This window comes from Coloeus monedula (assembly GCF_965178545.1).
Source record: "Coloeus monedula genome assembly, chromosome: 2".
Classification (NCBI taxonomy): Eukaryota; Metazoa; Chordata; class Aves; order Passeriformes; family Corvidae; genus Coloeus; species Coloeus monedula.
The window spans coordinates 114,924,047-114,949,523 of record NC_138782.1 but is presented as its reverse complement, the minus strand read 5'-3'; the positions used below and the strand labels follow the sequence as shown (position 1 = coordinate 114,949,523).

Genomic DNA, 25,477 nt, shown 5'->3' with positions numbered 1-25,477 from the left:
CAGCATGCAAAGGGAGCTAAGGCAGGGACCAAGACTTGCATGACAGTCTCTGTTTATATGAGTTGTCTTTAATGTCTCCAAGAGGCCATGCCAGCAATGTTTAGCTGGTTTCCTGGCACACATGAACACAGATTCCTTTATGTTCATGAAGGATGGATACAGGTGAAGGCAGAGCATCGTGGCACAAAGGGGTCCCACCTGCTCCTTCCCTGACCTGGCCAGTTTGGGCTGATACTCCTACAGGGTGTTGCTCAACTTTGCAGAACAAGCTTCAAAATCCTAATCAGAATTCAAAAGCTTTTCAAAAAGAAAAGAGAAAGGAACAATGCCAGCACTGCAGCAAGGGGAGACCTGGCTCATCCACCTCGAGTACAGGGTCAGAGCAGCGGGCTGCAACTCTGGGATGAGTTGGAGGGTAGGAGGAAAATGGTGCAAGGGCAAACCCACTCAAGCTCTTTCTGGCTCAGCCTGTCCTTTTTCTCAAAGCACCATTTCAGTTTCATTTGTTAAATCTTCTGATTTTTCTGCTTTAACACACCTTTCCCTGTGCAGTGTCTGGCCAGCTCGGCCCCTGACACCTGCCCCCATCAGTCCCTTGTCTGACAGATGAGCAGCCTGGAGCCCTGCTCCAAGGAGGCATTTTTCAACTCTGTATAGAGAAATTCAGTGAGCAGGAGGCTCCTTTGCAGCTGTTGCAGTTTGCTGAAAACCCCCGACCTCTGGGTCTATCTTTCAGCTGGATCCATGCTCTTCACAGCCCCCAGCTGAATTTTAAAACACACTTTGTATCCTCAAAAGATTTAGAGTCATTCCAATGGGTGCTAAGAGGCACAGGTTACACCCCCATGGGTCATTTCTTCTCACCCTTCCTGTCCCTTCCTCCTGCCAACCTGCTCTTTTTGTCCTATGCTGGGCAGGCTACCCACGGGATGAGCTGAGAGGACATTCCCTTTGCTTCCAGTAAATCAGTGGGGAGATAACCATCAACACCAGAGGTGCTCCACAGGCTTGGCCTCGGCGCTGAGGTTCCAACCTCCCCCTGCCTTGGCTCACCCTGGGTAGGAGCCACAGCTTTGGGAAGATGGCAATGTCACTGTTTCCCCCAGGATCTAGATCTGGCCCTTTTGGACCCATACCTGTGGTCAGGGAAGAGGAGCTCATTAGGATTTTTGCAAATGGATACACATTAGATCTGTTTCATAGGAACCGAGCCCCTCCACAGAATGCATTCCCCTGTCTTTACTTATTTCCATTTCTCTGCAGTTGTTTCAGGTACCGGCCTCAGCTGCTTTGGGTAAAAAAAAATGCCTTTTTTACGAACAAAAAGAGACAGGGGCTTGTTTTCTGCCTGCGCCTGAGTGACTCCTGTTGGCACTAACAGGGCTCTGTGTACAGTTGGGAGAATAACCTCCCAGTCTAATGCAAACTGGTGCCCTCAGCTATTTAAAAAACAAACTTTTTTTTTTCTCCATTGAGTGAATTAACTACAGTTACTGCACCTATGTAGCTCCCTGTTCTATGAACTATAAGAACCTTTCCTATGCACAGCTTATGGCCTAATTATGTAATTATGTCTCTTGGGTGGATTATATTTTTCTTCTCATAATTGTCTCTTTACCCAAGAGACTGGAAGGGTTCCAAGCTTTCCCCTTTCCTGGGCAAAAATTGTTTGGCTCTTGTGTTTTGGGTTTTTTTCCTTGAACTTTGGATTGGTTGCATTCAGTAGGACTGGGTGGGGAGAAACCAGCCCTGGATGGCTATTTGTCACAAGACAAGGGACACAAGAGGGACCCTCATGACTTTCTTCAGAGATTTTTTTCCTTGCAAAGTACTGATGTGAATCTTCTGTGCTTCTGGTTTATGGCTCCCTTATTTTTACCTCCAGTGGATAGACTGACACTACTTTGGAGTGACATCTTGCTGCAGTAAAGTGTTGTCTGAAATTTGTAACAGAACAATGAATATGTTTGCTTCATGCTGAATGCTCAGCATTATTCAGTCCCTGCATAACAGCTGCTAGGAAGCCTTAGGCTCAGGTCTCAAGTCCTTTCCTGGCATAAATGTGGGTCCCTTGACTTCAGCTTTATCAGCCTGTAGCTGAATTCATCCCAGCCCATATCAGTATCTTCCAGTTACACCTCATCCATGGGACCAAATGGGATGAAATGCAGGTAGGCCTGCAAAGACAACTTAGGGAGAATTTGTGATGAAATTCAGAGGACAGGTAGCTTGTATTTTTTGTGGTGTGAAATTGTCATCTACAATGTGTATGCAGAAGTGTACACACTAGAATGTACACTAGAATGCTGCTGGTGTTCCAGTGTTAAAAGAGACAAAATCAGAGTGTTTGTCTCAAAGATATACAGGGTTAGTAGGAAAAAATGTGCCCACTCTTTACCTTTTTAGAGCACTTCACCTTTGGAGAACAGTGGGAATAATCAAAATTTGGGTTCTTGATCTCTCTTGTGTTTCTCTTGGAGTCAAGAGGCAGAGGTGCACAGGCTACAAATTCACAGGTCATGAACTAGGTGATTCTTTTTCTTTCTGCCACCCATTAACTGGAAGGAAACTCCATTTTCCATTGGGTTCACTGAATCCAGAGCTGTAGAAATCCTTGGTTACTAGCCCTGGTGTTCAAAGAATTTTGTTTGCCTTTTCCAGCTGTAGTCACTCCACAGAATGACTCTGAACTTCACTATCTGGTACAGCGTGCACTCCTGACATAGAGCAAACAGAAGCCATGCTGGCATTTCTCAATGGGTCATCATCCTCCATTCTGCTTGGGATGTCCCAGAAAATGTGCCTCCAGCAGGTGACAACCCAGGCTCTTACTGCCATGACCTTTCTGCCTTCCCTTGGCTCTTTTTGTGGAGTCACCTGACTCCCACGATACTTCTCCTTGTTAAGGCAAAACCAGAAAAAGATAGAGCTGGGTGATGACTGAAAATAGCTAACCCAGTGGAGAGTCATAAAAGCATCTGCTGAAAATCTGGTAACCAGATCTCCTTGGTACCAGGAAAAAAAAAAAACCACACAAAAAAGCTGGTGGGTGGTGTACATGGTACAAAGAAAGGGAGTCCCTGAGTGTCAGCATCTGGCAGGGCCACGTGTAGCATAATCTGATTAGTTTTCAGTTCCACACCCACAAGCTGAAAGATAAAAATGCACACTCCTCCTCCCTGAGGAGGTAAAAATCTTCAAGCATCAACACCACATTTACATTCTGCAAGTCAGCCTCTTCCACAGCCCGATTTACATCTTGCCTTCTCCAGCAGAGCGGTGGAAGTTCAGTGATGAGAGACGAGCTCACGTCCCTTCCCGGTTACCACATCCAGCAGACTCGAGATTGCCTTGCTTTGATCTGGGAGACAGTCCTTTGCTTAGTTTAAACTGAAATGATTAAGCTGGAGATGAAGACTCCTCACATCTTCTGCCATGCCTGGGATGTGATAATTGAACATCAGCTTCCCTGGGCCACATGAACATGTTCTGAGGCTGTGCTGGGCTGGCGAGCAGAAGCAGCAGCACAGGCACTGACTGGCTGGCTGCAGTTTTCATGACCTTATTGCACTCTCTCAGTACTGTTTTCTGGTTTAATTCATGTAAAATGGCCAAAATTGGCACTGGAGAGGATTAATGACAATGCTTCTGTCTCCAGAAACTTATACTCAGGTTGGTGTTTGGCTTGAAACAGCTGAGTAGTGGTGAAAGATCAGAATATTTCCTGTTATTTTGGAGTGAGCACTGGATTTCTGATATCCAGTTTGTTTTGTACTCTGCCAGCAGACAAATAAGAACAGCTTGTTTAGCTATTGGCTATGAACTCTCAATTTTTCTAATTTCTTTCCCATCTTCTCACCTGTGACCTGATCTGTTCCAGTGGCCATTGGGTCTCATCCTTAGTCAGAGATTCATGGGTCAGCTTCCATTTTTTTTGACCACATTTCACATCCAAGACTGTTTATGTCCATAAGCATTTTTTTTCCCTCTAAGCCCAATCCATTCTACAAATTCATCTCTGTAACAGAGCAACAGGCACTAAATGCAGTGTTGCAGGCATTGGGATAGCTGTAACACTATTTTATTCTACTCTTCACATAGTTTTTATATTGCTTTTTAATGTACTCACTGCTGCAGCAGATCATGGATTGTCCCTCAGCTATCCACACTTGCTACCCTAATCTTTTTTCCTGAAATAAAATTATGCCTCAGTACTGAGACTGAGGAATACAGCTTTTCTTAGCACACTCCCCTGGGATCAGGAATTTCTCTGTCAACGGGCACATATATCAATGAGAGATGAAAAGCAGCTTGTGGAATGAGTTTTAAACATGTATCACATATTTCATTGCTGCTGCTTATGTGCTACTCAGAAGGTCTTTTTTGATTGTTTTCAGCCCATACCTCATGGCTCCTCCATACTTAACAGGATTTTTTTTTTCTGCACAGAAATCAAGGCAGGAGATTTATTTAAGTTGCCCACACGCCTTTGTGAGCACCTCCTGAATACAAAGGTTTTGTTGAGTTTCCTGCTTACTTTCAGTGTGAACACGTCTGAGCCTTTATCATAGCAGAGTAACCCATAGTGTGCAAAGCTGTGATGTCATCTTGTCTCCCTGGGACATTTCACTGGGGGACTGTAGCTCCTTCTGTGGATCCCTTTGTCACAACATGACTCCATGTTACAACTCTAAATTTTAAATGTCCAGAAGGGGAAGGCAAGTCTTGATTTGGCCCCTTGCTGGTTTCTGGGGACTTGCAGTTCCATTGATGCCTGGGGTCTTCCAGATGTGCATAGAGCTCTCTTTTCCCTATTTTTTTTTTTTTGGGGGGGGGGGGAAGGGGGGGAGTGGCAACACCCAAACTCACACATCTATAGATCATTTCAATTCAACCAGATGTGGAAATCTTTTTTCTTCTTTCTGTACCCCCCTTCTTTTTTTCCCCTCTTCTTTTTTTTTTTCCTTTTTTTCCTCCTGCCTATCCTAAAGTGCTCTGCTATCCAGAGCTCTGCTATAATACATGTAATTAAGTATAAACTCTTTTCTAACAAAGCTAACTAACATTTCTAACAATTAAAATTTTAAAAAATTTTACTTATTTTCAAAAATAAAGTATGACCAAACAGGACATGATGAAAACAAGGATGGGGGTTATCTGGCACAGTTTAGTGCAGTAGTGGTGGTAACCTATGTAATACGAGTTCATTGAGTTTTCTGAAGACAGTTGAAATAGATTGTACACTAGTTTGTTAGTGATTCTTTAGTTATAAAGGGTACTATATGAACATAGCACAGGGTTTTTTCTACAAAAATTCTAAATAAAATTCACTTTGGGGGTGGATTCATTTGCAGCTAAAATCAACCTTGATGTGTGAGACCAGAGATGGGCTGATCATGTTTGCCTTATTTTGTGCCCTCTTGAATTTCACAGAATCCCAGAATGGTTTGGGTTGAAAGTGGCCTTAAAGATCATCTCGTTCCAATCCCCTGCCATGGGCAGGGACATCTTCCACTAGACCAGGTTGCTCAATTTGCAAAAGCATGATTAGGAATGAGCAGAACAGAAAAAGGGAGGGGAAGGAGATGCCCTTAAAAAACAGAGTGGAAAATATGACTGGCAAAGAGAAAAGCAAATACATAAAAATTGTGGAGCAAAAGAAGATGGAGGAATCCCAAGAGAATACTGACTGCATGTGTATGTGAAAGTAGTTTCTTCAGATTTAGCAGCACCCAGTTTCTACAAGTTTTAGCTTAAATAGATTGAGAATATAATGCTAAAGAGTATAGCTTGGATGTGACCCTGTTAATTAAGCTGCTATTATGGAGTTTTTACAAGCCCACCGATAATCAATCCCCATTTAAAGTGATTGATGCCTTCCTTCTGAAGAGAGTAGCCACGCATGTCAGCTCTAACATGGAGCAGCACCTTCTCCTTAAGGAGAAGGCTCCTGCCTACCCCATGCTTTTAGACTGAGTCATTACAGGGGAGAAAACCCAGACTTCAAAGCACCAAATTATGGGCCAACTAACAAATTTTTTTAAATTGCTAGAGAAGTTTCTCCAGAGTTAAATTCCATCAAGTTTCCCCTCATCTCCCAACCTGGATCCTTCTCTGTCTAGAGCTATGATTTCTCTGAATCCAGCTTGGATTTATTTAGTTTGGATATTGCATTGCCTATGTGTCATGTTGGCACTGTGGTACCAATTAGATGGTGTGAACCCATGTACTCAGTACTCTGGTGAGAATTACTACTAAAAAGCATTTTTTTTAGCAGTGGCAGCCTGATAGTTCAATCTCAAGATTCGGTGGCCTCATTTCTGCTTTTAAAATAAATTAAACAGTGTTGGAATTGGTTCTATGGCCCAAAGACTAATAGGACAATCTTCTCATGCCTGCAGAGCTGAACCATTGTAGGCTCCAGACAGATGGCTGTGTTCACACTGAGGGACAACATGGATTATCTCAAGCCACTGGTGATTATTTGGAAGGGTTCAAGCCCAAACCTTACCAGGGACCCTTCCTATTGTTAAAAGCATTAAGATGTCCCATCCAGTTATTGCTTGTGCCAGTGGCCCTGCACTGCTTAGAGGGATGGAGGCAGACGTGGTTCTGGGTTGCAGTCAAGGGCCCCCTTTCAGCTCTGCCAGAGGCTTTTTGTGTGACCTTGATCTGTAACTTAGGGTAAGCTTCATTCCATTTAACCTTGACTAATGGCGAGGGTGTCTAATTAAACCAGTCATGTGTGCTCCCTCTCTGATCAGAGAAGGAAGAGAAAGTAAATTCAGGAGGTGAATCATTCCATTTTAAGGCAAGTGTCAGAGACAAATGAGATGAATTGCCCTCTGGAAGTAGCTATTTCTTTCCATTAACCAAAGAGGAAATCTACATTAGAAGAGTTTAGACTAGATGCCTGATTTATGAATGGCTGAAGTTAAGTAAAATTAGTCCTGTCCTTAATCTCTACACATGACTGTTTCTCTGTGTGCTGAATGATAGAAATAACACCTTCTGCGCCTCACATTCGAGAGCATCATTGGACAAGGAGCTTCCTTTGGAAAGAAATTAAACCTAGGAGTAAAAATACAACCATTAGAGAAGCAAAGCCTTTGCTCTTGATACAACTCAATGACAACATGAGCAGGACCATTGGGGGCATTCTGGTGCTTTTGCCGTTTTTCCCCTTTATATTGTGACAGCAAGACACCCCTAAATGAGTGTTCCAAATATGTCCAGGGGCAGCTGGCTTGTTTTGAGTGAGTGCAGTAGGAGCACTGAGGAAGGCTGACCATGCAAGGGTGTGTAGGGCCCAGTCCTGGCCAGCAGCCTTGGAGGCTTTCCTTGTATACTGCTCTTCTCAACTGACAGGGACTATTTACTTTTTGGAAAATCTCACGGAGGAATGAAAGCTAATGACTAACTATGACAGAGTTAAAGAAAAAAAAAATAAGGGGAGAAAAAAAGCTTGCATTTTCTTAGCAAAAATCCACAACATATAAACCAGGCACAGAGTAATTGTCCCAGTTGATAAGTTGTATGTACATATGAGGCTTGCTTCTGGAAGGGAAAATTTGCCTCTCTAACTACCCTGGGTAGTTAAAGCAGCAAAAGAAAAAAAAAAAGACAAAAAAAGACCTTGTGTGGGTGTCCTGAGAAGTGCTTATTTTGATCCAAATTGTAACACATTACCCCTGTATGGGCACAGTTGTGCTCGATAAGGCTTTCACCAGTGCAACCATGTCCAAAACACAAGCCCCTCACAATGTTTCTGTGTTATTGGGGGTAACTGAGATACCTGAAGATCCATTAAATCTAATAACAGGTCCTTAAAGACCACTTTGGGGTTTTTTGGGGATGTGTTAAATTACTAAATCTTGTTATTAACGCTTTTATTTTATGATTTGCTGTTTCCAGGGCACAGACAGAAGCTTGATGACTCTAAACCTAGTTTGTTCTCTGAACGCCTCAGTGATTTAGGGCGCATTCCTCATCCCAGTATGAGAGTAGGGGTCCCGACCCAGAGCCCACGGCCCTCTCTGAACTCTGCACCAAGTCCTTTTAATCCACAAGGACAGAGTCAGATTACAGGTAAGAGACAGAACCATAGGTTTGACTTGCACAGGCATTGGTAGTAATTGCTTATGGATATTTGTGTCTCAGCTGCAGTCAAAGAGGCTGTTACAAAGTGGGAGATGCTCTCCAAGCAAAGCTAGGTGGGAAGTGGATTTTGCTATAGTGCTTGAAGCTGAAAATGTCTTTTTTTTTTTTTTTTTTTTTAATATCTTTTTGCCATAAATCTAAAATAGTCAATCCAGGTCATTTGAGTAGGGATCTGGTGAAATTCTAAATGCCATGCTGCTCTGCCTTCTCCGTGTTGCGATAGTACATATTAGAGTATAATAGAATGAACATTTTTATTCAGCCTTGTTATTTTGCACTCATGTTAAGGGAAGCAGCCAGCACTTAATGGTCTTTTTATCGGGATAATAATACAATCTTCTCACATGCTGGTTTCCTTCCACCACCAGTGCTGACCACGGTTACAATAAATGAACTGGGTTATGGAGAAATCTCTAAAGGTTGCTCATGAGGGTTGTATGCAACATTTATGATTGCATGCTGAGAGACAGATTTCATTGTGCTGAGAGAAATCATAAAGAACCCACCATGTGTCACAGATTAGAAGGCTGAAATAAGATGTTTAACTGCAGCTATGCCAGAAGTTTACAGCAAAACTGTGAAGCCTACAAAATAAACCAATGTTGTTTTTTTTCTGAAGTCACAGCTGGTTAAATTTTTCAAAAGAATTTCAAAGCAACTTCTACCTAACTTTGGGCATTTCTAGATTCTAAATTTGTGCTGACATGTTTGTGTCTATCCAGGATGTGAAGAGGTGTTACCCCTGACCAATTGTTAGAACTGTTGGAGAACTTCACCTAGATGCAAGTCTGTCAACAAAGCTCTTGGCTCAATTCCCTAGACCAATTTAATACTCAATTCTGCTGCTACAGTTGCATCCACAGCAGAGGCCTTTGCCAGTATTATACACCAGCATTCCTTTCCTGGTAAAGCACTCCTAGTAGAGACATAATCTTTGAGTCAACCTAGGAAGATTTCTAGTTTCATGTTTCAAGTGGTTTTGACATGATACCAGCTGAAACTTAGCGGTTTTAACAAAGTGTTGTGGCTTTCTTCTTCTTTCTTTTCCTTCTTTTTTTAAGTTTAACCAGTTTATTAATTTGCAGTAAGAAAGAGAAGTAAGTGATTTAGTTTGAACCCAAAGCACTCAAGGAATTGCAACAAAAAAATTGTTCCCATGAGCTGTGGCAAAGTTCTCCCAGATCTAGAAGTCTAACTAAAATGTTTATAATATATTAAATATGTTGATTGTACCCATTACATGGTACCTTCTGCCCCCCAGCTTCAGTTTCTTTGGCTAGGCTTTGTGTTTTGTTCATTAGACATGTGAATTCAGGGTTCTTGCGCATACTATTTTCTGGGTAAGAGCTACCGAACTAAAACACAGTATTTTTTCTAACCAATTCTTCTGTCTGGCAGTATTTGTAGACATAGTTCCCAAGAAAGCAGGGGGGAAATGCAGGCTATAAGCAGGTTTTTTTTTCCTTCTTCCTTGTGCCTCCATAGTTTACCTATTGTGCAACACTATATCTAGGAACGAAAGAGGGTGAAATTCTTCCTGACCCCATCTGGCGATCAGCTTATGCCCTGAAGCACAAGAACTGAGATCCCCTTGTAATTTTCTTCCTAACTAAGTGTAACCTCATATGCTGCTCTCCTTCACATAAATGCCTCCTGTAGAAAATGTTCTGCTGGCTTTGATTAATAGACTACTTCTCTGCCTCGTTATGAGGCAGCAGCAGCATTTACAGATCTGGGAGGTGAAAACTTCAGATGAGCTTTCAATAAGCCTGACTGGAAAAAAAGCTGTGTGGCATTCCCTGCCTTCTCTGCAAATTTAAGTCAGCAGTTCAAAGCACCAGCTGAGACTTCATCAAGAGAGGGAAGATGCGATGCTGGTAGGGCAGAGGGAAGTGAGCTGAGCCAAGGGAGGCAGGCTGGATTTCCCATCTCTCATGGATTACGTGCTTTTATTGTTGGATAAACTCAAGGTCATGCGATACATTAGAATCCCAAATTGCTCTCATTTCACCCAAAATGGTGAGGAGTCTGTAGTGAATAAATGGTCTGATACAGTATTTGTGATGTTATTTCTCACCCTTGCCTCCTCCTCAGTTTAGAAAAGTCCAACAGCCAGCTCTCCATTTGCTCTCTGGTGGCCATCCCATTTAAAAAGGTGATTGATGTGAGCATGTTACATGGATGCAAGCTCTGGGAATTGCACTAGCTTCCCACCAGGCTTTTTGGTGCTCTTTGGGACCTTGACTGTAATCTGTAAAGCTCAGCATGCTCTGATGTTCCACCAAAGTGCTGGGATGCTTTTTTGCAGGCAGTCCCTATTCTGGGATCCTTCTTGTGGGATGAATGGATACTCTTCGCTACACAAACCATGTCAGTGAGAGACAAAGGTGATGCCATGGACAAGGCACACTTTGATCAGGTGTTGAATGGGAAATTGCTGAACATCCCCCTGTTTGGTGTGGTGGTGGGGAGTGAGGTGTTTGGGCTGTGCTCTGACACCAGTTTCTGTGCTGTGGTGGAATACTCAGAATGCCACTGGCTTCTTAACATAAGCACTGCCTTGAGTATGCATTAAAAGGGGAATAGACACTTCTCTGAAAAACAGGATTTTTTTATTACCTTTATTGGAATTAACCAAGCATTCCTTTAGAAATGCTGTGATTTCATTATCTCTTTACCTAGTTATTATTTAGGGAAATAATGAATTCCTAATAACTTGAACAGTAAATACTGGTTTCCTACACAAAATCCATATTATTGCTAGGAAGCACATAAACGTTTTGCTTTATTCCACTTGAGGTCTTGCATAACTATTGCATGATTAAACAGACATATTACTTGAAGCCTGGCTGACCCACACCTGCGTCTGAAAGAACTCAGCACTTTGGGGTTCACTCTTATATTTCTTTTCTCTGTCTAGGTTGTGTTTATTTTCCTGGAGTATCAGAGTACAGGTTGAACAAATCACAGCTCAGTCCTTAACCTACCACAGGACTGGGCTGTGGCAGGACAAGGCACAGAGTTTGCCTTATTCAACATGGCATTTTAACTAGGATTCAGCAAAAGCTACATGGAAGGGTGATTAAAAAACAAATGGTCCAATAAGCAGCTGCCTTTGCTGAGGCAGTGCAGATCCAATTTGAACCCTGCTTGCTGCCCGTAAATCAGGAATCCTGTCCATTCACATTTGGTTACTGGTATATTTGCTTTTTTATATTTTTCCCCTTTCCCTAACGGGCTCATGCAACTTGCTCATGTATCCAATTGCATTCCTGTTCAGACACTGAGCTGTTGCATCAGTGTTCCAGTATGAGACAACAAAAACTTGTTTTTCTAAGATGCAACTGGTGAGGATTAGCTTCTGTAGGCCAGGAAAAGCCGTGGGTGTAATGGCAGGAATGTGGTCGGTGTGAGGACCCCATCGCCTGGGCTGCAGGGAAAGCAAAGTGGGAGTTAAGTGAGGTTTCATGCTCCATCACCAATGTGGCACTGGCTGATCTATAGGCAACCTGTGACTTTCATCACTGAAATAACAGCCCTCAAAGGCAGGTCCTGTGAAACCTTTTTTTCCCCCTTTTCCTCTTCCCCCTCTCCACGCACTTCAGGGTTGTTATGCTTCCATTTCTTATCATTTTTTAAGCAGATCTAAGGTCTTCAAAGCTGGCTTAAGGAAGGTAGGGAGGGGATACATCTTCACTGGCAGACAGGGACTGATTCAGGGACAGTGTAAACTGAATCTGCAGCCTGCTCTATTTTATGCAAATTGTTTGCATCCTCTGGTTGACTGGCAAGTTGCCATTGTGGACCTCAATTTCATAAAGCTTGTGTCCCTCCTATTATTCTTTTAACTTTATTTCCCCCATCCCCCTTTTAAAACTTAGCTGCCCTCCTGGCATGATTTGTCGAGCTGATCTTTTTTTTTGTATTTCAAAAATGTGACTGTTGGAGGGATAGGAAGAGAAATGGGCTTAGAGGTTCTTCAGGCCAAAATCTGGTCTCAATTACTTTTCTGTACATTGGGGTGTAACCCCACTGGATTTGACTTTGTTGATTGAACTGGGCAATTCAGATGAAGCCCTGGGCTTTCAAAGATACCCATGAAAGAGTTAGAGAAGAGAAAAAAGTTGCATTTTGCTGTTGTTGTTTTGCTGAGGGGGTTGGTGTTACAACAATAGTTGGGTTACTCATGCAGAAAGTCATCTTGGCTTTGTTAAGATCAGAAGTGAGGATATTTGCTCTAAGTGTTTACCAAAGATAGCTCCAGACAGTTTGTTTTTTACTGTTGGCAGTAGCACTAATCCAACCAGCAGCAACCAGCACTAGAGCTGATGGCTGGGTTTAAATGAGAGTGTGATGCATGTGATGTCTGGGTGTTATAGACAGTACACTGAGGAGCTGCCAGCCTGTGATCATGCTCTGGTCATGTAACTCAGCTTGGAAAACGGGGAATTGGTTTTTCTCCTATAGAAAATTAGTGTGCTTCACAGTCCAATGCCAAAGTATTGGAAAAACTTGCTCTTCGGGGATATTTGCAGGTTTTTTCTTCTCTCCATTGACACTTCAGAACATGGAAGGTGTCCCTCCCCATGTCAGGGGGATTGGAACTAGATGATCTTTAAGGTCCCTTCTGACCCAAACAGTTGTATGATCCTATGATGATTTCTGCTGGAAGAAGAGAAGTTGTGATACTGGAGAGCCAATGTCATTGGTGGGAGAATGGGTCACTAGACAGGCTTTTTCATTCTTTCCTTTTTAATTTTAGTTTTATGTGGTGCATCTAATCTTGGACTAATTTTTAAGGACTCTTATTGTCCATTAAGCATCAATATCCACAGTCCATTTGACATAATCAGTCAGAGACAACAAAGGTCAAGAAGCCTGCATATCTCCTGTGACTATAAATGTGACAGCAAAACCTAGACACAAAATAATATGCAATACTCAGTATTTCCTGCTTTGTCAAGGTTCACCTGGAAGTGCAAACAGGATGGAACTGTTTGTGCATTAGTTTAGGCCTCACCCAGCTGATTTGTTTCAGCTGAACTGTGCCCAGGCTGTCTCAGCATACCCACGATATGCCTGCTGTGAAGGAATACGCTGAGAGCTGCACTTCCCCTCACACCCACGCAGGCATAACAGAAATGTTTACAAAAGGAGGACTGCTCTTAGTAATCACTCCAAAGTGTTCAAGTGCAAATGCCAGCTCAGAGTGGCCCTCTGACTTCTTCACTGTAGTTGAATGCTCTGTTAGCCCTTCCCTATGTCTGCAATATGGAAATGTGGGGGGCTTTCTCCTGGGCAGTTCATTTTATTTTTATATTAAGTATTTTTCCTTGTTTTGGAGGGATTCCTTTAGGGAGGAATCCACATGCACTCTGCCTCAGCGCTTTAAGGTTTCTCATCTGTTCTGGGCTTTTTGTGATGGGGAAGATGTGCCGTGCCTGCAGAGCATGTAGTGTTTTGGGTCCCTGTGGACACATGGGAGCCCACCAGACAGAGCCAGTAGGGAAGCTGGTCTGTGGTGTAGGAGGCCAAGAAAAACCTCTCACAAATCACCTCATAGCTTCTTCCCCAATAGTATGTGTTAAATAGTCATCCCACCCTTTCTGGGCCAGAGCAAGGAGGAGGTGACCCTCCTAAGGGCCTCATTGTGTTTGCCTCAGAAGTATCCATGTGGATCTGCCCTGGAAGCACTGTTGTGGCAGCTGACACATCCCTATCGTGCCTCCAGCACCCTCCTTCCCCCAGGATGTTTGGTTGTGTGTGGGACCAGAAGAGATGGTATGGTGAGTCTCAGTGGCCAAAGTCACTGCTTTAGCACCATTGCAAAGACCATCTCCTGGTGGGACCAGAGGGTGCCACAGGAACAGGATGTCTACCTTCAGGGCCTATTGGAGGCAGCTTTGGGCTCTTCCTCGTGGCATTTTTCACTGTGGATTGGGCAATGCTGCTGAGCAGTGATGTTTGCCCTGTGGGCTCACACGTCACCTTTGACTTGGCAAGGTGATGGTGTTTCACCACCCTCTTCTCTCACATCCATGCAAACCTTGACCGCCACCAGGCAGCAAGGGTTGGCTTTAGGGCATTTGCTCTGGGATCTGGTAAAACTTGTATCTTCACTTTCCGGTTGCCTAACGGGTCAAAAATATCTCAAGACAGTCAGCCCCTGGGCAAAATTTCCCACCCTGCCTCGACCATGACCTCAGCCATGCCTTTGTGTGGAGGAATTGTAGTAACCCTCTGGCCTGACATACTGAGACCTTCTCCTCCGTCACTGAGCTCTGATGAATCATCTAATGTTCAATTTGGTTAAAGATTTTCCTCTTCATTATTTCCTATTCCCCGGGAAGATGGATGTATTTAAGGTAGCTGTTGCAAGAATATATGATATGTTTTGGGGTCAAGTGATGGTCCATCCAGCCCCTTATCCTGCTTCTCACAATGCAGTATGTGATACTGTTTTGAAATAGCACATGAGCCTTAGAAAAACCACTCTTTGCTATTTGTCATTCTTGTGTCCACACAGACATTCACAGTTGTTGGTTTAAGGGTGTTAAGTGTAAAACCAAGTCTAGCATGGGTATTCAAAGTGATTAGAGTGCCAGAGGTGCTCAAGAACTTCTTGTGCCATGAGGATTGCACTAGCAGGAGTGCCATGAGCCTCCAGAAAGGCACGTCTTTTTCTGAAATTTCCACCATCTTAGACCAAACTTATGTAAAAACATCCTCTGCTATGATTTTTTTCCCAGTCTTTACCTGCTATGTTATTTCCTCCTAGCATTGGAGCTGATCTAAACCTAAAACTTCAGGGGACTCTGTTTTCGATTCAGAAGTAGAGATTGAAAAGCTCCTGGAGTTTGAAGGATCTTGGATTTGAGATTGTGCTCCTAACACACCATTAATTTTAAGATTGTTTTCCCAGCTAGCCTAGGCTTTCTGTTCCCAGTTGAAGATCATTTACCATTGAGTGAATGGTGAATTATCGTAGTGGAATGAGGCAGAGAAATATGTCAATATCAGATGTAACAATGAGCAGTCAGTCAGATTTGAACCTGTGCCAATCTATACAACCCTGGCCTTGAAATTGTTAAAACAAAGAAGTTCATTACATTTAATGATCAAGTGTCCTTTGGATTTCTGAGAAGTTTATGTTAACCATTTATATTACTCAGCTCTAATATACATGGCAAACTCCAGGAAAATCCTCTTAAAATTAAGTTGGAAGGTTGTTTTTTTTATATATATCTATATGGTTATTTTGCTTCAAGGAAGTATCTGCTTTCCAGACATCTCTTCAAACAAATCATGTCTGAAGAGAAATAATAAACAAGAAGTAGCTGAAGCTACAAGGTTTTGCTGTGTGGAAGAGCAGGGAAAGGAGTTAAAAAAAGAAAAAAAAAAGTTGAATTTCCTGAAAAAGAGCCTTTTCTTATGACATGTGGCTGTCACATTGCTGTCTTCAAAGCAGGGCTTTAGCACAGTGTTCTGATAGAGCAGGTTCTCCAAACTGAATGGACTTGGTGTGCTTCCCTGAAAATACTGGGCCGGATTTGAAGGGATGTTCTACAATTTCTATGAGCTGGTTCAGAGATAGTTTTCTGTTTATTGTGCAGTGCCCAAAACAAACTTTGGGGTTGAAAGTGTATTGTTTTTATTGATGTAAAGGAATAAAAATCATAATTTATGAGGTATTCAGTGGCATCTTTATCATCAGATATTAACTGAGAGTAAATAGTTTATAAATCCAAACATAAGTGAGCAAATCTAGGTCTCTTTCCACCAGAGCTTCAGCAAAAATTAAGCTGTGTTTATCCTTAAAATCGTTTCCTCCTTAAAATCATTTTGATGTTGCAAATACGTCAAAAGTTATCATTAGCTTCCGATAGTTATACCAAACCATTTGGTTTCATATTTTGTAATTAAGGGGACTGTAGGTAATTGGGCCAGCATCCAAATGTGACATTTTTTGATGGATGCTGATAAGAATAATGACATTTTTCTCCTTGGCTAGTATTTTCAGCACTGAAAACAGTATTGTGTGATGTTTGAACTGGATAACAGCTTGACAGCTGTGCCAAGGGCTGACTGTAGAGTCTCCCCACCTCTGAAGGAAACAGCCTTAGAGTGTGCCAGGGAGATATAAATTGGATCTTATGAAAATTTTCTTCACTCAGAAGTTGTTCAGGCTTTGGAACAGGCTGCCCAGGGAAGTGGTGGAGTCGCTATCCTTGGAAGTGTTCAAAAAACATGTAGCTGTGGAGCTTAGGGACATGGTTTAGTGGTGGACCTGGCAGTGCTGGGTTAATGGTTGGACTCAAGGTCTTAGAGGTCTTTTCCAACCTTAATGATTCTATGATTCCATGAAGTCCACTTCCTAAGATCAGACCTGGGGCTCATCCTTGCTGTCTGCTTCTCTTTCTGATTCTTTGAGGACTGGCAACTCTTGCTATAACATGTTGGAAGAGAGACACCAGGAATTTGCAGCACAACTTCTAGATTTTTAAAACCCTGCTCTCTGGTCTGTTCATTTCCCACAGAAATTATTCTGAGGAGGGAAAAGTACAGAGAGAGACTTGAAAGGGTTGAGTCGTTGAGGAGCAAGTTGTGTTTCATTGCATTCTCATTCCTCATAGCACTGATGTGTGTATGTTCAGTAATCCCACTTCTTTCAATTAGGCTGTTGATACCTTAAAACTTTTCTTCCTTTTAAAAAAATTTTCTCTTTTTCTTTTTTTTTTTTGATTTTTTTCCCCCTAGACCCCAGGCAGGCGCAGTCATCCCCGCCATGGTCCTATGACCAGTCTTACCCATCCTACTTGAGCCAGATGACTTCACCGTCCATTCACTCCACAACTCCCCTGTCCTCCACTCGAGGCACAGGACTTCCAGCCATTACCGATGTGCCCAGACGCCTCTCAGGTAAAGACTCTGTTTTGCCTAAAACAATTATGCAGAGAGGAACAGGACTGGCAGCAGCTGCCTCCGTGGCCTCAGACAAACCTTGGCAAGGAGAGCAAACCTCAGCAGTGGTACCAGGGTTCCTGCACTGCAGGCAGGATTCAAAATCCCTTTTTTTTCGACATGGAAGAGCTGCTATGTTGCTCTGAGCATGTATCTCTCGAATGACTTTAAATCCATTTCAGATCAGATTATTTTTAAATTGTGAACATGATTCTTTGAACAAATTCTCTAGGTTTTGGTTTGGTTTTTTTTTTATTTCCCCTTCAAAAGGATGTTTACTTGCATGTAATTATGTACTGGCACAGGTTGCCCAGAAAAGCTGTGGATGCCCCATCCCTGGAAGTGTTCAAGGCCAGGTTGGATGGGGCTTGGAGCAACTTGGTCTAGTGGAAGGTGTCCCTGCCCATGGCAGGGGGTTGGAACAAGATGATCTTAAGGTCCCTTCCAACCCAAACTATTCTGTGATTCTGTGTTTTAACGTAAATGTTATACTCTCTATTTGTTGGTGCTTTACTTTTGTGGTGTGTGTGTTGTTAGGCATCCTGACAAATAGATGCCTTTATTTCTTCAGTAGTTAAGGCTGAGGTTCATTCTCCTGCATTTCAATCCAGCAGCTCAAGAAAGCCTGTTTCCTTAGTTAATATGTACTTAAGATGCCTATCAGAAACAAGCTGAGTCACTTTAAGGTAAAGATTGGACAAATTGTGTTTTGGAATGATGCAGGAGAGAGGAAATACATTTAGGAACATAGACAAGACAGCAGTGAGGAACTGAGACTTTTTTTTTACCAAACAAATGCACATTTATATATTGCACAATTCACCTCTAATGGTCTCAGTGATAAAACCATCTGTGTAAAGTAATCTGATTGCCCCAAAGTAAGAGAGAGCCTGTCATGGCACACAGTCACCTTGTACCTCTTGCCAAAAATGAGGAACCTTAGGGGAGGGAGGCTCAGTATTAAAACTCCAACCTTGCAAGTGTGGAAATATTAGCCGCGTATGCCAAAAAACCATGTGTAATATAAAGAGAGCCTTTATGATTCATTAATGAAAACCAAAGAATCAGTCTTATTACATCTATTTTTTGCATGTTTGCAAGATATTATTATAATCTTGGATGCTGCTGCCATACACCTGTTTGACTCCCAGCCAGGTGAATTTCTTGCTGTCGTGTTTTCCCCTTCCACCAAGCTCACAACACTGGAAATGTTGATCACTCCACTGAGCTGCATCTCTGTCAAGCTGAATTGCAGCCAGCAGGCACGGAGGATTTGATTAGCGTAGACTCCTTGATTCCTTTCATCTTGGAGGAGGGAAGCTTTATTTCTCAAACAGCTGCAAACCCCTCTGCAGCCCTCGTGCACTCTGCCTTCACAGAGATGCCAAAGATCTCCACGTGGGCTGAGGGCTGGGGGGTTTTGGAGCAGGTTCCTGCGGGCTCTCCATGCAATGCCCTGACTTGGGTCAAAAACCCGATCATCTTGATGCGAGGAAATGCTTTGTTTGGCCCGAAACAGGTTCCCTTTGAGTCAGAGCCTCCTGATGGTCTGTGTTGTCAAATGGGTTATTTTTGCAATCATGCCTGTGGCAATACCTGCAGGAGAGGCTCGGCTGGGACCTGGCAGCTGCACGCCGCATGCTTGCCCTGCAGCCCTTGCTTGTCTGTGTGTATTCAGACGTGAGTGCCTGGCATGTGGGCACAGGCAGAGTGACTAAAAGACCTGGCTGTGTACATTGTGTGGCCGTGGACTGAACTTTCCTGCCGTGCTCTATGGCCAGTTGCCTTCGTGCTTCTTGTCCTTCATCTTTCCAGGGCTCGAGCGATGCCTCTGCAATGCCCTGACTTTTTCCCACTGTGGGGATCCTGCTTCCAGTTAGGTTCAAGAGTGAAAAAGGGGGCTTTGATCTTCCACAAGTGCCAGAGGTCGTGTGCAGTGTTTGCTGACAGAAATAGAAATTCAGAATAGAAATGCTCTACTCAGAACTAGAGAGCAGCATTCCTGACTAAAGGACCCGCTCAGATGCTCAGGATGCAAGGAGGCACATTGCAGTCCCAGCTGCAAGCCTGACAGTGCCTCTCAAGGATTTCACTGGCAGTGCCACAGGGGGGGAGGGCAGCATCCAACCCCTCCCGTGTCGAAAGAGAGAGAGAAATGCAAGTTTTAAGTTGCCCTGTACAGCAAACAGTTTATCCCTCACACTCAAAGAAATGCAAATCTCCACTCAGTTACTTAATGTGTATTTAGGAAGAGACCAGAACTTTGAAGAGGTAGAAAATGACTGCTAAGAAACACTAAAATCCTTAGCAAACTTCAGGCATCTCTAAAGCATGAGGGAGAAATTAGAGTTTTATAAGGCCTTGAGTAAAAATGTCGCTTTCCGATACAGTGGCAGAAATCTGATTATCGAGGCTGTTAAAAGTATACAAGGTCATTTTAATGAATGCCATATTTACTGCCTGTTGCTTAACATCATGCAGGAGGAAAAATGAGTAAAACCTCCCCCTTAGGCCTTGGCTGTCACACCTACAGGCATAGAACTTCCTATCTGCCCTGATTTCACATCACCCAGCCTTTCCACAAGCCTCCATGGCTTTACCTGGACAACTGTTAAAGTTGTTCTCACCCAGATGTTGAAAATATTCCATCCAATAAAGCAAAAGTGGCTCCTGATTTTATTGTCACTGGCAGCCCTCAAGAGCTACTTTTAAGCATTTTCCTTTGACCAAAAACACACTCATCCTATGGCCCAAGAGGTGATGTTCTTCCCCATCTTGGGATGGATACGTGAGCCAGCAGTGTGCCCAGGTGGCCAAGGAGGCCAATGGCACCTGGCCTGTATCAGCAGTCGTGTGGCGGCAGGACTAGGACAGTGACTGTCTGCTGGGCTGGGCCCTGCTGAGGCCACACCCCAAATCCTGTGCTCAGTTTTGGGCCCCTCAATCCAGGAAGGACATTGAGGGGCTGGAGTGTGTCCAGAAAAGGGAATGGAGCTGGGGAAGGGGGTGGAGCACAAGTCTGGTGAGGAGCAGCTGAGGGAGGTGGGGGGGCTCAGCCTGGAGAAAAGGAGGCTCAGGGGGAACTTTCTTACTCTCTACAACTCCCTGACAGGAGGGGCAGCCAGGTGGGGGTCGGGCTCTTCTCCCAAGTCACAAGTGACAGAATGACAGAAAATGGCCTCAAGTTGCACCAGAGGATATTTGGATTGGATATTAGGAAAAAATTCTTCACTGAAATGGTGGTGGTCAGGCATTGGAAGAGGCTGCTCAAGGAAGTGGTGGACTCACCATCCCTGGAAGTGTCCAAAAGGCACATGGATGTGGCCCTTAGGGACACAGTTTAATGTTGAACATGGTGCTGCTGGGTTGGACCCGATGATTCTTGGTCATGAGGTTGCCTATGTTTCAACCCCAGATTAGGCTGAGCATCAGAAGAGGCTTGGGGCTGCAGGACAGGAGGTGGTCGGCCACTGCCGTAGCAGTGCGTGCAGTTCCTCATCCCATGGGAGAGGAGAAAAGGGCAGCAGGCTGCAACCCCAAGGAGCTCCTCGGGCAGCTGCTGCAATGCAGCTGAACTGGTTGTGTCAGTGTCTCGAATGATTGCTTTGCACAACTGGCAGGTTTGCATGCATGCTGCGGGCACGTGCACATGTGTGCCCGTGGCTGCCAAACTGCAAGCATTCATCTTCTGTTCTCCAAATGGGGATCAGTGCTCTGTTTGCACTGCTCTACAACAAATCAATGATATGTCCCAGGTATTTGGGCAGTGTTCAACAGCATGAGCTGAAAAGCAAAGCAAAAAAAAGATTATCTGGCATCACGCATGCAGCTTTTGAACCCATGATCTCTCTGGTCCAGAAGTTTCACATTCATATCAAGAACAAATAAAAAAACAAGTTTATGATGCCATGAAATTGCATTACCTTAATATTCCAACTCAATCATAAAAAGAACAAGATTCCCCATGTTTTATTAAAATGTCTGTCTGCTCAGACTTCCCCAGAAGACAGTGAAAGTTGGTGGCCCAGCACATTAATATTCTTAATTAAATAATATTGTAGTGGAAGCCATGGGAATATAAGAAAAGGGTCATTTTAGAGAGACTTTGCCTGAGGGATGTAGTCTTATTTCATGGTTCATAGTGAATGCACTCAGTCTTTGTGTCCTATGCATAACCAAAGTGCATGTGGGATGGGGAGCATGGGTGACTATTATGTAATTAATGTATATGATTCATATAAATATACACATCACAGCCATTTTACATAACACTTTGGGGCTGATCCAGCAAGTCCTCCCCACATGGAAGATTCAGGGCAGGGAGTACAGGTCGAATTGTTCTTGCAGTCACAAGAGGGCTGCTCCCAGGCAGGTGAAGGAGGGGTGGGTATAGATGTCCCCAGGGCAGACATCCATTCCTGAGACACTCACCTTCAACTCCCTTTTGAGTCAGTGGGGACAAACTGGCATTTTCAGGACTTGACTGGTCTGCAGGTGCTCTGTGCTGGTCCTTGGCAGTGCCTGGGAAGAGCCTGTTTGTCTCTGAAGCGAACCTAGGTGAGTAGTTCAAGTACAGGCACGTATGATCTGATAGTCTGCCTTTGCTGAGGTGATTTAAGAGACAATTTAACTGTCCCATAAACATATGCATATCACAGCCTAATTACACTCTAGTCCTGGTTTAACCCTACCTCACCCTGACCTCGACCTTCTCCGCTGTTGCAGGGTTTGAGCTTGATTTTAATTTTGTTGAGAATCCTGAGAAGGGGAAGATGGGAAGGCTTTATCTTCCTCTACACTTTTCCTGGACCTACTCCCCCTTCTGCCTAAACACAAGTCTCTTTGCTTCACCTTTGAGAGAGACTTGCAGGGTGAAGATCTTCAGATGCTGGAGGACCTGTCCTGCAGGTGTACCACAAACACATTCAGTGCTGACTGTGGAAGATCCTGTCTGTGTCTGACAGATGCCATATGACAAATGAGAAAATTAAAACTGAATCTAAATAGTAGGACAAATCACCAAACCTGCCTTTTCCAGCCCTGGGCTTGCATTCTTCCTAGATATTTATCAGTTGGGGATGCGCCACCACGCCCAGAGACTGCTGTCCCGCTAGCTGGAGTTCCCACAGCATGCAGGGTGGACTTTGCTGTCTTTATATTTATGGTGTCATTGAGTAGGGGCATGTTGAGGTAGATGAGGGAGATGCTGGGATCAGCCCCTAAACAAAAGTCTGCAGACCTCTCCCTCTGAACTAAAATGGCCAGAAAGTGGTGTCTTCACCAATAAATTACACAGTGGTAGGGCTGGACTGTTAAATATCAGTACTGTTAAACTGTCAGCAAGGCTGGTTTTGAGTGGGGTTGGCCAGCATGGTCACAAACAGGTCCCAACCGTGGTTTGGAAATGAGCAGAGTTCTGAACCTGTTCCTGTGGGCGGCTCAGAGTCAGCGACCCCGTTATGGAGCCAGGATTTAACATTACATCTGTGGCCAGACCATCCTGACTGGATTGAGAGCCAGAGAATATGCCCTGACCCTGTTTGCTAGTTCGTGTATGGCCAAACTTTCCCATTAATTCGTCTCACTCTGTAGATAAATCGCCACAATATTTTGGGCCATCCTGGACCCTCATCACAAATTAAAATTTAAGAAATCTTCGTGTTCCCCCAGCTCACTGATGGCTGGCAAGTATAAATGTAAAGCCAGCCATGCCCTAATCAGGGGCAATACTGTTGTTTTACACAATTTGATTTTCATTCTTGTTAGCAGAAAAATCATGTAATAAAAAAACACATGTAATGGAAGCAGCTCCAGCTGAACCTCTGGATTTAGTGTTTGTATGTCAATGAGAAAGAGGCTGACTGTGATGGGCTTTTATTTTTCTTGGGGTCTTGTACTGGTTATCATTTTGGGTTTCTCACCCTATATCTGAACTACCTTGGATTTCGCTAGTGTCATGTACTCACATGATTTTTGTAACAAGGATTTTTCCTTTTGGGAGGAATTTGGTCTTTGAAACAACTTTTAGAAATAAAAGTTGTTTCTTCTCCTAAGGAGCTCAGAAAACCTTACAGCAACTAAGTAGAAACTGTGGCCATGGAAGTAGCTATGCTTTCATCCCTTAATTCCTGTTAACTTCATTAAATATTGTGGGCAATAAGCACATTTCAGGACAGGACCTTTCATAAGAGAAGGCATTAGTGCTGTCTCCAAAATACAATTCCTTTCTTCTTTATGTGCTCTGGGAAGCAGAGAAACAGTTAATGCTGTGGCTATTGCCAGCATGGCCCTGGTGTGAGCAGCCCCTGCAATGAATGAGCAGTTCACGCTTCAGCAATATTGTCTCAGGCTCTTGGCAAACCCAAGAAGCCAGCTTGGTTTCTGGTGCACTCGCTATGCTGGGATGTTTTTCTTGGTGACTATAACAATTTTCACTCTGTCTTCTTCTTCTTTTTTTTTTTTTAATTAAATGGAAGCTGAAAGACTCAAGGTTGTCTCTGTCTCTGTTTCCCCTCGCTAATGTTCAATGCTTTCCCTGCGAGGTGAAACTGAGTCAAGGCGAAGTAAAGAACTTGGGGGAGCTCAGGTCTTCAGAAACAACCCACTCATTTTGCTGCCTTCCCTAAACTTGTAACTTGCCTTCCTTTTTTTTTTTTTTTTTATTTTTCACTGGCTCTATTTATTTTGTTTACCACAGATTTTCCATTTTTAGTCTCCTGCCCACTTGGTGCCACCTGGGAATCTCAGCACCTTGGCACTCTTCTGTGGGCATTCAGTAGCAGCCTCTCCACTGGGTTGAATCTCTCATTGGAGTAATTGTCCAGAAGATGCGTTGCATGATCCCTACCTCAAATTTTTCTGGTGTGGGTGGCCTCAAATTAGGCACCTATGCCCATATTTAGGTGGTAAAACAAGTGGGCTGATTTTCAGATGTTTGAATGTTACAATGTGTGTCTTTAAGCCCTTTTCATTTACTTAAAACGGCTGTTGGGAGAGGAAATAAACAGGAAGAATGAAGGCAGAGGGAAGGAGTTTTTTTCCTGAAATAAGGGATTTTTTAAAATACTGAAAAGAAACAAGTGGAATGTTTTGAAATGGAATAAATTTGTTGCTGATACAGGCAGGAAATAGCACACTCAAATATATGTGGATGTATAGATATATTTTTATCTGAGCTTTTTTTGCAATGTGTTTTATATTTAGGACACATATCAAGATTTGCATCTGTTTCCAGAACTTGCTGCTAACAGTTAGTAATGATGCCAAAACATACTTTAGTTCCAGCTTGAGACCAAATGATATTCAGGGCTTTTTTTTATTACTAATTTAGGGTCTGATATTAATTAAGGAAATTTTCCATAAGTGCCAGGCTTTTTCTGAAGAACTCATTAAAATTATATTAACTTAAACCGGAATCACAGTCTGAGCATGTTTTGTAATGATTATTCTTACTGACTCTGCTGGGTTTTGTAAACAGAATGCTAATTGTTAGTGGGGCAACCGGGTCCTCAATTCCAGACTTCCAAAGGGCCAGATACTGAGCCACTACCTAGATGTGTGTTCCCAATAAAGTCAATAAGCCTCTAACAGGAAGGCTGTGGGATCGAGCTCTTTGTTTCATCCTTCTGCAAAGGCGTTTGATGATTTCTCCATTCCCTTTGTGGAATTGCTGTTAATTTTCTACCTAGGATGGAGCCAGTGATGGCAGCTGAGGCAGAATCACATGTGTGCTGATGTGGAGAGGAAATGGGTCTTCATGTGTGAAGAAGCTCTCTGGTGCATACAGGGTGGTCAGGTTCAGTTATTTACCTCCCTCCCCTAACAGGCCCACAAGGAAGCTGGGGAGGGACTTCTGACAAGAGTATGGAGTGACAGCGCAAGGGGAGAATGGCTTTAAACTGAAAGAGTTGATTTAGATCAGGCATGAAGAAATCATCACTGTGAGGACGGTGAAATACTGGCACAGGCTGCCCAGAGAGGTGGTGGATGATCCACCTCTGGAAACATTCAAGGCCAGGTTGAATGGAATTCTGAGCAACCTGATCTAGTTGAAGATGTTGCTGCCCATGGCAGGAGGGTTGGACTAAATGACCCTTAAAAGGCCCTTTCCAACCCAAACCATTCAGTGATTCTATGATGTTGCCCTTAAGTCTTTGTGGCCTTGCATCTTTGTTGCATTGAATTGGGTTTGATTAATTGGCTGATCTGAATTTATTAAATGGTTCCATAAAATGCAGGAGAATTTGGTCCTTCTCAGACTGCAACTGTGTTTGGCGGAAGGTAAGGTAAAGGAGTATCATATGCCCTTCAGGAGCTGAATGGTTTAAATTCTGCAAATTTTACCCTAAAAAATACA

At 43.4% G+C, this 25,477-nt stretch overlaps 1 protein-coding gene across 3 annotated transcripts in view; it reads left to right on the top strand.

Annotated features, from left to right (window-relative positions):
• RUNX2 (RUNX family transcription factor 2) overlaps positions 1 to 25,477 on the top strand; it is a gene marked incomplete at both ends in the record, with an annotated part of 215,221 nt that overhangs the window by 105,405 nt on the left and 84,339 nt on the right. For all 3 annotated transcript variants that reach the window (XM_082302710.1, XM_082302712.1, XM_082302711.1), the window contains 2 exons: positions 7,915 to 8,088; positions 16,918 to 17,079. In XM_082302710.1, the coding sequence (XP_082158836.1) occupies positions 7,915 to 8,088; positions 16,918 to 17,079 (336 nt within the window). The remainder of the gene's footprint in view (positions 1 to 7,914; positions 8,089 to 16,917; positions 17,080 to 25,477) is intronic.